At 39.0% G+C, this 16,843-nt stretch overlaps 1 protein-coding gene across 3 annotated transcripts in view; it reads left to right on the forward strand.

The window, feature by feature from the left end:
• Positions 1 to 664: 664 nt before the first annotated feature.
• The window catches only part of SCN10A (sodium voltage-gated channel alpha subunit 10), a 93,371-nt gene continuing 77,192 nt past the window's right edge, over positions 665 to 16,843 (forward strand). For all 3 annotated transcript variants that reach the window (XM_025870888.2, XM_025870897.2, XM_025870906.2), the window contains exons 1-3: positions 665 to 934; positions 2,194 to 2,321; positions 5,330 to 5,410. In XM_025870888.2, the coding sequence (XP_025726673.2) occupies positions 665 to 934; positions 2,194 to 2,321; positions 5,330 to 5,410 (479 nt within the window). The remainder of the gene's footprint in view (positions 935 to 2,193; positions 2,322 to 5,329; positions 5,411 to 16,843) is intronic.

Genomic DNA, 16,843 nt, shown 5'->3' on the forward strand with positions numbered 1-16,843 from the left:
AACAACAAAAAAATACAAATATTCTGCCAAGCTTAGAGCATTCAGCAGACAGCACACTCTCAGCTGGCAAGTGCAGCCATGTGCTCAAGGTCCTGGGCCTTCTCCTCTTTCTTGCTGTTATGTCCAGGAATGGTTGTCACTTCTTAAAAGCATATCATTGCATAATAAAAGAATAATAAAAATGTTAATGTTTTCCATACTTTTTAACAAATGCTTTTCAATGGGGAAAATTTTACTAGCATTGTTTTTGCCACAGACCACATGAAGAGTCTTTGATGAATGCAGGAGAGTACCTGTTGCTCAGTGGTCATAGAATTGAGAAGAGAGGGCAGTATGGCTAAATCTGGTGGTGGTGGTGGTGAAGGAGCAATAGATGAAGGAGCCATGCCTTAGAAGCTCATGGAGAACATAGCTCAACCCCGAGGTGCATGGAGGAGGATCGAATAAACAGCTTCCCCTGAGAGTGCCACAGGAGCAGTGAGACTCTGGGGAGAGCTCAGTGTGAGTTAAGGAAGGAAATGGGTTGGGGGGGTGCTATTCCATCAGGGAGGTGTGAGTTAAGGAAAAGACCTGGAGGGAGAGGGCCAGTGGGCAGGCTGTTACCTCTCTGTGGTGATGTCCACTTTCATAAGAGTATAAATTCTTCCTGAAGAAGAATGAGAAGATGGAATTCCCCTTTGGGTCCCTGGAAACTACCAACTTCCATCGATTCACTCCGGAGTCCCTGGTGGAGATTGAAAAGCGAATTGCTGCCAAGCGGGCAGCAAAGAAAGCCAAAGATAAGCACAGGGAGCAGAAGGACCAAGAAGAGAAGCCTCGGCCTCAGCTAGACTTGAAAGCTTGCAACCAGCTGCCCAAGTTCTATGGTGAGCTCCCGGCAGAGCTAGTTGGGGAGCCCCTGGAGGATCTGGACCCCTTCTACAGCACACACCGGGTAAGGGTGATTGGCTGGGAACGCTATTCTCAGCTCTGGGAGAGGAAGCCTCTGTACCACTCAGCCTAGGGAGTTCTCCTGACCGGGATGATGTGGCTGTGAGCTAGACTCAGTTAATGACAAATATATCCAACTCACCTCTTTGATATTGTCTTCACATTTTTATAATATTTATGGTGGAGACTAATTAAACTCAAATCCTCAAAGCAACAACAACTGCTATGAAATTTTTAGAGGAAGTTGGCTGTTCTCTTGGATGACCACTAGCCCAGGATCTCCAAAGATGTTGGCTGTCTTTGCAAATGGGGAACAAAGATCCTGAGTCTGGGGGTTGGGGATAGAGTAGAGAAGGGAAACAAAAATCAGGATGATTTAACGAGTGGTCCTCAAAGTATGATCTCAGAACCCCTGGGGTTCCCAAAACCCTTTTAGTGGGTTCAGGAAGTCACACACACACACACTCTCTCTCTCTCTCACACACACACAGTATAAGCAAAAGGGTATAAACAGTAACAAAAACTCTTTGAGGTCCTCAATAATTTTTGAGAGTATAAAAGGGTCCTGAAATCAAAACATTTGAGAACCACTAGTTTAAGTGAGAGCTATTTCATGACAATTCCCCCATTTGTATTGTGTCCTAGATGTTCCACACAGCACCCCCCAAAAAAATGATGTGTGCATTTTTGGGTGTTGGGAGGGATAGGAATCAGCCGTCTCAAATATGGTTTGTAGAGAAAATAAAAAGACACTAAAATGTCTTTCTCCCTCCTCTCACGGGTCAAGAGCCCTCACCTTCCTAGATGCTCAGAGGGAGCCAGTAGATAGAGGGCTTAAAAGGGGAGACCTAGAAGGTGGAAAACAGAGGGAGCATCCCAGCACCAGGAATGATACACGAATCAGAAGAGGAAGTTAATGCAGCCAGAACCTTATCACCCTGCTGCCAGAATCCTGGCCCTGGGGCTGATGCATCCTACCAGCCCCAGGTCAGATTCCTGCCCATTGAGTACTCTCAGTGGGCTCATCTTGATGCACAGTCACTGACAGGGCCTGGGGTTTTGCTAGGAGGGTGAGGATATGGCTCCCAGTCCCTGATCCTCACTAACTCTGCCCCTCCACTTGGCTCTCCACTGATGGATTCATGGTTCCCAGAGCCCTTCTTGCTCATAAGCCTGAAATGATGCCATTTGTGCTCAAAAACATGATTGTGTGAGGATATATGCTTCTCACTTAGGTCCACCTTCTGCTTTGTTTTGTTGTAGACATTTATGGTGCTGAACAAAGGAAGGACAATTTCCCGGTTTAGTGCCACTCGGGCCCTGTGGTTATTCAGTCCTTTCAACCTGATCAGAAGAACAGCCATCAAAGTGTCTGTCCACTCATATCCTTTGCACTGTTGCTTCTTCCACATGATTCCTTTTAGAATCAGGCTTTGTCCACTGTGCCCAGTACCTTCTTCAGAGGTTAGCAGAATACATGTCCTCTAATTGAATCCTGAAACAATGAAATCATTACATTGAAAGAAAAATGTTTGTGGCTTTAATGTGTCCAACACCTGAAAGCAGTCCCAAGACAGGGGAAGGGCTCATGCAAGCCAGAGGTGGGTTTGGGTTCACCTAGACTAGTCTGGATACACCTGTGCATGCACAACCTAAAAAATGTCCTCCTTATGAATAAGCTTTGCTGATGCACCCGGGTACACTCTTACCATATGAGACCAGCTTGTCTCACAACATAATAACCAATAAGAGGGTCCCAAGGTTTCTTTGGGCAGATGAAATAGGCATGAGTTGTTACTCTGTTACATCTAGCCATGATGAGAACTGGCTGTTTATTGGGCAAAAGAGCAGCACCTGACAGAGGACAAAGAAGACAGACCACAATGGGCAGAGCGGAGATTGTCTTAGCAGGATCACATTGGTCACAGGCGCTGCCAATATCCCAAGTTACCCCCAACTACTAGCAGGTTACACAGGTCAGTAGTCCAAGAAATGTTAATAGTTCAAGGTTCGTGCCACTGGGGAATATAGTAATGATCAGAGACAAATTGGTCAAATGTCTGTATTATATCAACGGCTTTAGGTAGCTTCAGAATCTGCCTTCAGTTTTTGTTTTATTTTGTTTTGTTTTTCAAGGCAAGCCAAACTAGGACAAAAAAGAGACTTTGGCTTAGTTTCCAAGGATCTTCCCTGGTGACTGTCCAAATTGGAAGTTCCTAATGACAAATTCAGCCCTGGCTCCCAGGAGGTTGATTTGCAAGAACAGCCTTGCCTCAGCTGCCTGACAGATGGTAGCCAGACTCTTCTTGGGAGGCTCCAGTAAAAGGAGCTCTCTCCCCCCAACTCTGGGGAAGCTTGCTGGTTTGCTGGACGGCACTCAGTGAGCTGGTAGCTCTGGCAAAGAGTCATCTCAAAATGAAACTGCACTGCTCCATGTAGTTGCATTGCATTTTCCTTTTACATATTTTATCTTTATGGCCAAGCAGTGGGAGTTATATTTTCTTAATTCAATCTTGGATTTTCTGATCCTATAGAAGGATATTTAACGATAATAGTAAGCTACCGTTTGCTAATACCTCCAAACTGTCATCACTGTCATAGGTACAGAAACCTTTGAAGAAGGGATTTGCATCCCCATCTTACAGATGATGAAACTGTTACTCAAAAGCATTAAACAAATTGTTCAAGGTCACAGAGCCAGTTAAGAGGTCCAGCCTGCACCCTGCTTAGAACAGTATCAGCAATAAGGAAGTAGGCAGTTAATGGAAATGAACCGAGGTAATTTATTCTCTCAGTATGTCATCTCTACTTGGGTGTTTTTTTTTAAATATATCCAATTACATAAAAATTACAAATAAAGAAAAATAGCATATATACAAACTCCTCTCCACACATCCTGGTTGAGTTACATCCTAATTAGCTTTAAGAAACAGCTAATTAGAAATAAAATCCCTTTAAAGAACCAAGTGACCAGTGAATATTCTTTTCATCTTGAGATTTGATGAATCATAATTGCTGGATGGAGTCATAGCCGGACAGAAAAGCTGTTAGGTGTCTTCTCACAAAAGCCTGCATTTATATATTTAAATCTTATGAACTTGGTAGCTCTACTCCAAAAGATATTCTTCAAGGTATGGAATTCTCAGTGTCCTATTATTAATATTTCACCAAAATTATAATTCTAATCAAATTTGCTATGAATTTTTCCACAAGTAATATTGTATGTAATATATTACTTTTAAAGGTTTGTGGAGTTGGAGATATGAGTTTAATTTAATCCTTGGGTTAACATTTTCCCCCCATGTGAACACATTTCTTAATTTAATTGCAAGTCAACAGGAAAATGTGGTTTAATTAGCAGAATTTCCCTTTTCAAAATAGATGTGTTCCTAAGTAACTGTAAAACAGGGCACATTAAAGACATTTACAGAAAACTAAAATAGATTTAAATACTTCTGCTCAAACTGAAATTATGAGAGATGAGTGGTTCACTCTCTCTGTAGGTCAAGCTTATCTTCAGGTTTTGTTTTTTTTTAGGACGTAATTGTTAGGAACCCAAGCTAGTCCTGAGAAAAATGTCCAGTGGGAGAAATTTCTCTTTGGGTTTTCTCCACCAACATTTCTTCCCATCAGTTTACCCCTTTCCACTCACCTTCTTCAGTGTCTCCTTCCCCCTGTGGTAATCCCTTGGCTCAAGCTTGAAAATTCTTCTCTCTGGTTAGACAGAGTTCTCCACCCCAGCCTAATTCCATCTGGAATTTTCTCCTTGAGCCAGCATTTTACTTCCCTGTGCCTGCCCCCACCATTCCTAGCCAGGGGCCCATTTCCTCAAAGTGACTGATCTCAGCTAAGTTGGGAAAACAATCGGACTCAACTAATTCCCATGACAGCTTAGGTAACCCTCCCTTTACCTCTAACTTCCTAGAAGTTGTCTCTTTATTTTTTAGGAAAAAAGAGACACTTGCTGGATGAAATTTCAGGCTATATTGTATAGTGAAGTGAAGGTGTCAGCACAGAAGGACATTTTGGAGAAGGGATTCTTGTTTCCTTCCATCTTGCTGAGGGTTCTGTTATCAATCTGAGGTCACATCTCAGCACCATAGCTGACTAGCTTGTATGACCTTAGAAAAATTATTTAAGTTATTTTCAGTCTGTTTTCTTAGCCTGAAAAGTGTAGATATAATATTTACCTGCAGGTCCAGTTGTATTAGAAATAATTTGGATGAAGTAACCAGCCCAGGTTAGGCACTCAGTAAATGTTAGCAGCTGTTATGTGACAAGACCGAAAAGCTGATCCTAGCTAAAAGCTATGAATTTAATCATTCAGCGTCAAGGTGATCATAGGTGACATCAGAGAAACATGGCGACTCTTAGCTTTTCCTTAACACTGTCCTCTCAGGTGGTTCAGTTTATTTATTACAGTCACTATTTTGGTCAATTGTGTGGGCATGACCCAAACTGAGCTTCCAGAAGGAATCGAGTAAGTAGATTTGCTGTCACTGTCATTCCTGTGCCTCCTCTTTCTGTTCTCCTTCTCTTCCTTCACTTGGCAGCTTTTTTCTTTGATTTTTCTTTGGGGTGGTTAGATATTTCCTTCTCTGTGGACTTTGGTGCATAAACACACATATTACTTTCAACTGCGGAGAACTATCAGTAGTGGTTCTCAACCTTGGAATCCCTTGGGGAAATTTTAAAAATATTAATGCCTGGGTCTTGGTCCCAAAGGGTATGATTTCATTGGTCTGGGGTAGTCTGGGCAGATGAGCTTCCCCCATATACCCCCACATTCACCTGCTAGGCGCACACATGAACCAAGTTTAGGGACAGCTTACTCTGAGAGGCAGGAGCAAAACTGAGACAGAACTAAGAACAAATGGTTCTGGAGCATATTCAGAAAATTACCCAGAATAAAGCTCTTTATGTTATAATGGCTCATATACTTCAAAGTGACCTTAATATTCCCAAGAGAATTCCAATTCCCTGGGTTAGCAGATGGAACCTCTGTACTTTTGGAACATGGGGACTTCCCCAAAACACCTGCACCAACACATCCGGGAGAGGTGCCCCCAGCTCAGGGCAAGACTGATATACCTTTGCCTCAAGAATAGGAACTCTGTAGAATTTTCTCTTTTTCTACCTTTTAAATTTTAAAGAACTTTTTTTGCTGATCATAACATTAATACATGCCACAATAGAAAATATAGTTGACCCTGGAGCAACATAGGTTTGAACTATGTGGGTCCACTTTTACATGGATTTTTTCTAAAAATAAATATGCTACAGTACTGTAAATGTATTTTCTCTTCCTTAGGATTTTCTTAATAACATTTTCTTTTGTCTAGCTTATTTTACTGTAAGAAGACAGTATATAATACATATAACATACAAAATATGTGCTAATTGACTGTTGTTGTTATCGAAAAGGCTTCCTGTCAACATTAGGCTGGTAATAGTTAAGTTTTTGGTGAGTCAAAACTTATATGTGGGTTTTTATTGTATGGGAGGGGTCAGTGCCTTTAACCTCGGAGTTGTTCAAGGGTCCATTGTAAGTTGTATTTCTATTAATAAAGAAGAATAATCATGACAAATCGTTTGATAAAGTTTGATATCTGCTTGTGATTAGAAACACCTAGAAAAACAGGAATAAAAGGGAATTGCTGCACTCTGATAAATGGTAATTACTTTGAAGGAGGTAGCAAATATCATGCTTGATTGTGAAACATGGCCAACTTTCCCTTTGAGATCAGAAACAAAAAGAAAAAAAGGAAAGATATCTGTTTCATAAGTTCTATTTAGCTTTGTAAAGGACAGCCCAGCCCGCATAGTAAGGCAAGGAAAAGAAAAAAAAAGTATAAGAATAAGAAAAATAACAAAGATGCCATGATTTACAGTTAATACAACTATGTGATACAACAGCCAATATAATCTAGAGATAAACTATTAAAGTTAACAAGACAGAATAGAAAGGTAGCTGGGTACAAGTTAATATACCTAAATTAATTGCATATCTATATACTGGCAACAAACATAAAATAGCATGGTTTTTAAAAATACCAGTTACACTGGCATTTTAAAATATCAAGTATCTAGAAACAGGATTATCAAAGTATGAGTAAGATCTCTACAAAGAAAATTATGAAAAATACTGAGTAATATTACAGAAAACCCAATAAATGGAGAGATGTATTATATTCCTGGATTTGAAGTCACAATATTGTAAGACTACCCAAAATGATTAATAAATTTAATGAGCCCAATCAAAATCCCAATAGGCTTTTTTTTTTTTTTGCATTACTCAACAACCTGACTCTAAGATTTATATGAAAATGCAAAGCGCAAATTATAGCCGAGACACTTTTGAGGAAGAAAAACAAGGTGGGAGAAGAGAACTGGCCCTACGGGATGTTAGGATGTACTGTAAAGCTCTAATCATTGAAACTGTGTGCGACTAGGGTAAGATCAGTCAGACTAGTGGGACAGAATAGTTGGCTCATCAACAGGCCAGTACACACACAGACATTGAATTTGTGCTGAAGGTGGCACTGTGGATCAGTAGGGAAAGCGCAGTTCTCAATAAATGATGCTGAAGAATTAGGAATCTCAATAGAAAAATTACTTTGCTTATCACAACAAGTGTCCTTAATGCCCATCACCCAGCCCCCCTCCAGCAACCCTCAGTTTGTTTCCTAGAGTTCAGCGTCTCTTAATGGTTTGCCTCCCTCTCAAATTTCATCTTATTTTTCCTTCCCTTCCCCTATGTTCATCTGTTTTGTTTCTTAAACTCCACATATGAGTGAAATCAAATGGTATTTGTCTTTCTCTGACTGACTTATTTCACTTAGTATAATACCCTCTATTTCCATCCACATCATTGCAAATGGCAAGGTTTCATTCTTTTTGATGGCTGCATAATATTCCTGTGTGTGTGTGTGTGTGTGTGTGTGTGTGTGTGTGTGTGTGTGTATCTTCTTTATCCATTCATCCATCGATGGATATCTGGCCTCTTTCCATAGTTTGGCTATTGTGGACATTGTTGCTATAAATATTGGGGTACAGGTGCCCCTTCGAATCAGATTTTTGTATCCTTTGGATAAATACCTAGTAGTGCAATTGCTGGGTCATAGGGTAGCTCTATTTTTAACTTCTTGAGGAACCTCCATACTGTGTTCCAGAGTGGCTGTACCAGTTTGCATTCCCACCAGTTGTGTAAGAGGGCTCCTCCTTTCTCCGCATCCTCACCAACATCTGTTGTTTCCCGAGTTGTTAATTTTAGCCATTCTGACCAGCATGAGGCAGTATCTAATTGTGATTTTGATTTGTACTTCCCTGATGCCAAGTGATGTTGAGCATTTTTTCGTGTGTCTATTAGCCATTTGTATGTCTTCTTTGGAGAAATGTCTGATGAATCACTAAATTCTACCCCTGAAACTAATACACTATATGTTAACTAAATTGAATTTACATTAAAAAAAAGAAAAATTACTTTGAACACCAAACTTTATGCCACATATAAGAATCAATTCTAGGTAGATTAACATCTAAATTTCTTTGTGAAGGACAAAAACATAAAGATTTTAGGGAGAAAAAAAGAATTTCTGCATGACTTCAGTTTAGGGAGAGATTTATTACATGTGGCACAAGAAGCAATAACCATAGAGGAAAAAACTGATACATTTTAGCATACTAAAATTAAGTATTTCTGTTCATCAGAAGACAACTTTGTAAGAGTGAAAAAGCAAGCCTACTGAGTAGGAGATATTTGCAACACATATACCTAAAAAGTGTTTATATCCAGAAGAGTGAGCCCCTACAAATCAATTAGAAACACATCAGAGCAACTAATTTTGAAATGAGCAAAAACTTTGTATAGATATTTCACAAAAGCAGAAACTCAGATTGTCAATAAACATAAAAATATTCTTAATCTTTTTCTTAATCAAGGAAATGTGAATTAAAATTACACTGAGAGATTATTATATATGCATCAGATGAGGAAATTTTTGAATTGTGACAATACCAAGTATTAGGAAAGATATGGAGTAACAGAAACTCATATACTGCTGTGGGAATGTAAATTTGTACAACCTCTTTGGAGATCGGTGGATATCATCAAATACAGGTGAAGACACACATATACTGTGATTCTTAATTATACTTTTAGGTACATACGCTCAACAGAAATATGTGTGGGCTCCGGGATATGGCTATGAGAAAGTTTACGAACACTGCCCATAGAAGGCCCCAATTGGAAACAACCAAATGTCCAAAGATTTTTGCATATGTTAAATATCTCTCTTACATTCTTAAAATGGGATAATGTACAGCAATGAAAATGAATAAGCTATAGTTCTACAAAACAAAGATGAAAAAAGCCAGACACAAAAGTTTGTGTAAGTATGATTCCATTTATGCAAAATTCAAAAACAAGCAGAACTTAACTATTTTGTTTAGAGATGCTTACTTAGGAGGTAAAAAATGTAAATAAAACCTCTAGGGCAGAGGAAAGAGGACATAATTGGGAAGGGGTTTGTGGGGTACTTATAATGTTCCATTTAGTGACATGAGTAGTTGCCACATGGCCACTATGGACTGGATTATGTCCCCCCAAATCCACATGTGGAAGGTCTAACCTACGTGACTCTACTGGCCTTTAAGGATGGCACTATGGTTCAATGAAGTCACAAGGGCAGAGCCGTGATCCAGTAGAACTGGTGTCCTTGTAAGAAGAGGAACGGAGTCCGGAACTCTCTCTCTCTGTCATGTGAGGACACAGCAAGAAATCAATCCTTAGCAAGCTAAGAAGAGGGCTCTCGCCAGAGCCTGGCCAGGAAGCACCCTCATCTCCAATTTCCAGCCTCTGGAACTGTGAGAAGTCAATTTCTGTGCTTTAACCACTCAGTCTATGGTACATTGTTATGGTAGACTGAGCTAATATACAAGTGTTCGTTTTACAGTGAATTTATGGTGCACATGCATTTCTATTATGCACATTACATATCATAATAAATAGCTTAAAAACAAAATGATTTTTGGGGTGCCTGGGTGGCTCAGTCATTAAGCGTCTGCCTTTGGCTCAGGTCAGATCCCAGGGTCCTGGGATCGAGCCCCTCATCGGGCTCCCTGCTTGTCAGGAAGCCTGCTTCTCCCTCTCCCACTCCCCCTGCTTGTGTTCCCTCTCTCACTGTGTCTCTCTCTGTCAAATAAATAAAATCTTAAAAAAAAAAAATGGCCATTGCATAAAATGCAGACTACTGAAAAATATAAATCAGAAGAGAGTAACTAGGTAGAGAAATTGCTTTTGGTATTTTAGCTTATTGTCCTCTCTCCCTCTCTTAGTCTTTCTCTCTCTCAATCTCCCTCACTCTTTCTATGTATATAAATAGATATATACATCTATCTATCTATATATATTTGAAGATTTAATTGGCTTTATCAAATGATTCATGCACCAGGCAGCAGCCCATCTAGCAGGTAGAGAAGCATTGAGAGGAGTTGTACAAAATGGAGGGTTTTTATAGGTAGGAGGGTGGGGGCAAGAAAGTTGTGAGCAAAGGAAAAGGGTTCTTCCAGAGGGGTCAGTTTGCTAGGGGAAAAAGCAAGGTGTCTTCTCATGCAGATTACCTCATCTTTCTTTGGGGGATGGAGAGGACCCAAGTGACCAACTCTTTGATGTCAATGGAAAGAACAATTTCCTGACAGACCAGTCAAGACCACATTTCCCAGGGAGGCTGAAACTGCCAATAGATTGGGTTTTAAGCCCCCGTTTGGGAACTCGGTCTAAGTGGCATCACTTTGGGTCTGCAGTTTTCTTAACTATATATAGGCTGAGATCATATAGCATGTAAAATCTCTATCCTTATTTTGAACTTTTAATGCAAAGCATTTTCTCTCAAAAGTAAGAGTTATTTGGGGATTCTGGTTAAATATGGAAGATAGCATGCATATGTTTTACCCCAACCCTCTCAGAACGCCAATAAAATGACAGCATGGGAAAAGAACGGTATAAATATACAAGAACAAAGAGAAGGAGAAAGAAAAGCGCAGAGGACAAAGATGTCATAACAATCTCGGAAGGCCAAAAGTGGGCGGAGGCCTGGTAAATGACTCAGCACATTGGGGCTTGTTAACCGAGGTGCCTGCAGAGAGAGATACAAATGATGATCAAGGCATTTTACCCCTAAAACCTCAGAGGCCCTGAAAATGTGGACATGATACAAATAGCAATAAAAGGAAAGAGGAAAGAACGTGGGAGCAGAGTATGCTCACTTACTGCTGCTTCTATAATAGCAAGGAGTTAAAGAGTATTCTTTAAAGTAGATAAATCAAGGAAAGGAAAATAATTATATTTAACAGTGCAAAGGTTAGCATGAGAAAGATACAACTAAGTACAATCAGATGATGCCTAAAACAGAGGGGAAAAGAAAATTACCAAATGGAATGTAAAGAGATAGCACACTAAGGGCAATACATTACACAGTTTTAGTTATAATTACGAATTTATACTTATAAAGGCAACTGCTAGAATTAAAATAAAAACTGTTCTAAATTTAGAATCACACACACAAAAAGCAAATAAAACATACCAGACAATGAAATATTTTTTAAAACTATTAAATACATAACTTAAAGTTATATAAACAAAGATCAAGCAATTCTGTCATGTTAATAAATATAAATGGATTGGACTCATCTGTTTTCAGAAATTCACACATATTCATATATAACAAAGCAATATCCAACTTTATGTTGAGCAAAATATACTGTTATGGAAAGGTCAAAATTAAAGAATGGACAAAGATAGAAGCCAAGGCACACAGAAAGAGAGCAGGAAGTCAGATGTGAATATCAAAGAAGGTGATATTTAGGTCCAAAGTCATTAAACAGGATAAAAATGACACTTTGTAATGCTAGACAATCCAAAACAGTAACGTATATCTTTGCAATAAATAATATGGCATAAAATATGCTCATAAATTGAAAATCATAAGAGTATAAGGGTAAAGAGACAAAAACATTACAGGGATTGGAAAGTGTAATTAATTTCTTTCAGCTCATGACAGATCAAGTGTATAAAAAGGTATGTAAAGATATAGATCACCTGAATAATTGACACATCTGATTCATCTATATCAAACTGTATTCCCTAAAAATAGAGAATATACCTTCATACAAACTGACCAAATATTAAATCACAATAAAACCTCAATCAGCTCCAAAAAGTAAAAATAATACAGGAAACATTCTCTGATCACACAGCGATAAAGTAAAAACAAAATTAGAGGGAAAAAAAGCCCTTTCCATTTGGTAATGTTAAAAACCTTTCAACTTTAAATAAAAAAATACTACAAATTAAAATTATAGAATTTCTAGGGAAGAAAAAATTTAAAAAGCACTTTAGTCAGAACCTATAGAATACAGTTCAAGATGTGTTGACGGGACAATCCGAATAAATAATAATAAAAATAATAATCTGCATTGAGACAGAGAATATTTATTTCAGTACAAAATGAAAGTAATTATTTAAGCACCTAATATAAAACTAGAAAAAGAACAATAAATGAAAGGAAAATGGGAAGAAGAATTAACAATTTCAAAGAAAAACTTAACACGTTAAGAAATAGAAAAACAGGGGTACTGGGTGGCTCAGTCAGTTAAGCATCTGATTCTTGATTTCAGCTCAGGTCATGATCTCAGGGTCCTGGGATCAAGCCCCACCTTGGCCTCCACGCTCAGTGCAGAGTCGGCCTGGGATTCTCTCTCAACCTCTTCCTCTACCCCTCCCCTTGCTCATGCTCTCTCTCTATTTCTCTCTAAAAAAATAAATAAAATCTTAAAAAAAAAGAAATAGAAAAACAGTAGAAATAATGAATCCAAAAGCTGTTAGAAAATATATGTGCAAGACTTTTATACTGAAAGATAACAAAACACAACTTAGAGAAATTTTAAAGTATCAAATAAATTTAGCGGTATCTTGTGTTCAAGGATTAGACAACTCACCAGCTGTTTAAATGCCAGTGCTGCCCAAATTAATCTATAGATTCGATGAAATCCTAATGAAAATCCTAGCAGCCGATGTTTTATAGAAATTGAATAGGTTTCACTTATATGGATGAAGCAAAATTTATTTAACTATTATCCTCTTGATAGGCATTTCTGTTGGCCTTAGTCAACCTAATCCTCATATTCTTCAATCATGATTCTTCAGTGAGTATCCTTCCTTACACACACATCTTTGCACACATAACACGGGTACCTGTGAGAGATGAATTCTCAGAAGTGGAGTTGCTGGGTTAATTTTTGACATATTACCAAATTGTTTTCCAAAGCTGTGCCAATTTCCATTCCCGCTATTACTAAATTCATTCTTCATCAGATTTTATATGAACTGAATTGTTGACAAAATTTGCTTTATAAACACACTTTGAAAAAATATAAAAGATAAAAAATCTACCTATCTGGTCTCATTTCTAGAAATGTATGTGGCAGTTACTGGATGATGTTCAGCATCTTTGGCCCCATTAAAATGATCAGATTCTTGGTGATCACAGCTTTGTAATATAGCTTGACATTGGGCAATGTGATGCCTCCACCTTTGTTTTTCTTTTTCAACATTTCCTTGGCGATTTGGGGTCTTTTCTGATTCCATACAAATTTGAGGATTGTTTGTTCCAGCACTTTGAAAAATGTCATTGGAATTTTGATCAGGATGGCATTGAAGGTATAGATATATAGACCAATGGAACAGAATAGAGAACCCAGATATGGACCCTCAACTCTATGGTCAAATAATCTTCGATAAAGCAGGAGAAAACATGCGATGGAAAAAATGACAATCTCTTCAATAAATGGTGCTGGGAAAATTGGACAGCCACATGCAGAAGAATGAAACTCAACCATTCTCTAACACCATACACAAAGGTAAACTCAAAATGGATGAAAGACCTCAATGTGAGACAGGAATCCATCAAAATCCTAGAGGAGAACATAAGCCATAACCTCTTTGACATCGGCCACAGCAACTTCTTCCTAGAAACATCTCCAAAGGCAAGGGAAGCAAGGGCAAAAATGAACTATTGGGACTTCATCAAGATAAAAAGCTTCTGCACAGCAAAGGAAACAGGTAACAAAACAAAGAGACAACCCACAGAACGGGAGAAGATATTTGCAAATGGCACTACAGATAAAGGGCTGCTATCCAAGATCTATAAAGAACTTCTCAAACTCAATACCCAAAAAACAAACAATCAAGTCAAAAAATGGGCAGAAGATAGGAAAAGACATTTCTCTGAAGAAGACATACAAATGGTTAACAGACACATGAAAAAATGTTCAGCATCATTAGCCATCGGGGAAATTCAAATCAAAACCACACTGAGATACCACCTTACACCAGTTAGAATGGCAAAAATGGACAGGGAAAGAAACAACAAATGTTGGAGAGGTTGTGGAGAAAGGGGAACCCTCTTACACTGTTGGTGGGAATGCAAGTTGGTACAGCCACTTTGGAAAACAGTGTGGAGGTTCCTCAAAAATTTAAAAATAGAGATACCCTATGACCCAGCAATTGCACTCCTGGGTATTTACCCCCAAAGACACAGATGTAGTGAAAAGAAGGGCCATGTGCACCCCAATGTTCATAGCAGCAATGTCCACAATAGCCAAACTGTGGGAAGAGCCAAGATGCCCTTCAACAGATGAATGGATGAAGAAGATGTGGTCCATATATACGATGGAATATTACTGAGCCATCAGAAAGGATGAATACCCAACATTGGCATCAACATGGATGGAGCTGGAGGAGATTATGCTAAGTGAAATAAGTCAAGCAGAGAAAGTCAATTATCATACGGTTTCACTTACTTGTGGAACATAAGGAAGAGCATGGAGGACATTAGGAGAAGGAAGGGAAAAATGAGGGGGGGACATTGGAGGGGGAGATGAACCATGAGAGACTATGGACTCTGAGAAACAAACTGAGGGTTCTAGAGGGTAGGGGGGTAGGGGGATGGGTTAGCCCGGTGATGGGTATTAAGGAGGGCACGTACTGCATGGAGCACTGGGTGTTATATGAAAACAATGGATCGCGGATCACCACATCAAAAACTAATGATGTATCGTATGGTGACTAACATAACATAATAAAATTTTTTAAAAATGATCAGATTCCAGATTTTATTTTTGAAAGGCAAACTGATAACAGCCATTGGTTGTTTACTACGTTGCTGGAAGCCCAAAGGAAAGGGGTAAATGTCCCTGGCACAGTCTGGGATTACAAAGATCATGCTATGTATTCTTGAGTAGAAATGAGATCACAGCCAGCGAGGAATCAGAAGCCAGTCCTATCACCATGTTCTTGATACAGTGTTTTGGACACAAGCAGTTCCTATCCCTTATGTCCCCTCCCAGCCATGATCGCTCCCTGAAACATTAGCTTTGCACTGCTACCTGCCTCTCTGTCTGCTTGTGGGAAGATTTCATATACATATTTCATTTTTAAATCCCTTCTTGGGCTCTGAAAGAAACTAGAGATTCACTGCAGCCAAAGAGGGGAAGAATATATCAGATTGGGCCCCAGTTGGAGATGAAAAATGCAGGGGGATATCCCACCATCCCCATCCCCTGAGCTCACAGAGAATCACTGAAGCGGCCCTTTCATGGCCCTAGGACACCCATCACTAGCCATACTGAGAATCTGGAGAAACATTTGACAAAATACAGCAATTTGGTTGCAGAGAAAAGTGCAGTGGAAAAATAAATGTTTTCTCACCAGGAAAAGAACACATGAAATGAAATGGAACCTGTGGCGAACAGGGGAAGGGGTACCTGGCGCTGCATGCATAAAGTAATGTTTTGAGGGGCGCCTGGGTGGCTCAGTCGTTAAGCGTCTGCCTTTGGCTCAGGTCATGATCCCGGGGTCCTGGGATCGAGCCCCACGTCTGGCTCCCTGCTCCGCGGGAAGCCTGCTTCTCCCTCTCCCACTCCGCCTGCCTGTGTTCCCTCTCTTGCTGTCTCTCTCTCTCTGTCAAAAAATAAATAAAATCTTTAAAAAAAAGTACTGTTTTGTGTCTTTTCAAATATATATGAATGACATCATATTGTATGCACGCTCTAGCTGATGCTTTTTAAAAATCAATATTGTGTTTTTGAGATCGGTCTAAGTGGATACATGTAGACTTATTTCATTCATTTTTTACTGCTATAGAATATTCCATAAAGGTTTTCTGTATTTTCTTCTAAAAGTCTTAGTTTCTTTCTACATTTAGATATCCCATCCCCCCCCAAGACTTTAGTGTGTATGCACATGGCTTGAGACAGGCTCTGATATTTTTCTGTATGGATTATCCCACCATTTTTAATGGATCATCATTCCCTGAGTGATTCCTTCTACTACCTCTGTCATGCACGAGATTCTTGTGCATACCAGGTCTGTTTCTCCTGGTCATTGATTTGTTATTCCATCAGTCAACACCACACTGGTCTAAATGTTTGATAATAAAATTTGACCTGTTGATCAGAACACCCCTCCTTATTTGCCCTCTTGAAAAGTATTAGTCCTTCTCTTTACTCTTCTATATCAAATTAAGGGTCACATTTTCAAGCTTTTCTCTTATTCTGTTGAAACTTTGATTGTAAATTTACTGAATTTATTTATTACCACTGGAAGAATTGCCACATTTATGATATCAAGTTTTCCCTCACATCAGCATGGGATATCTCCCGATTTATACAGGCCTTCTTTTATATTCTTCTGTAATATTGTCTTATGTAAAGTTCTTACATTTCTTATCCCTAGGTACATTATAATTTTGGTTATCCTTTTGAATATTTATTTTTATTGCTAAAATATGTTAGTGTTACTAATGTCTACATACTGGTTTTGCACCCAGCAACCTTGCTGAACTGAACAAGTTCA

The sequence above is a fragment of the Callorhinus ursinus genome, unplaced genomic scaffold (genome assembly GCF_003265705.2).
Source record: "Callorhinus ursinus isolate GAN/ISIS: 27379988/994484 unplaced genomic scaffold, GSC_fseal_2.0 scaffold1, whole genome shotgun sequence".
Classification (NCBI taxonomy): Eukaryota; Metazoa; Chordata; class Mammalia; order Carnivora; family Otariidae; genus Callorhinus; species Callorhinus ursinus.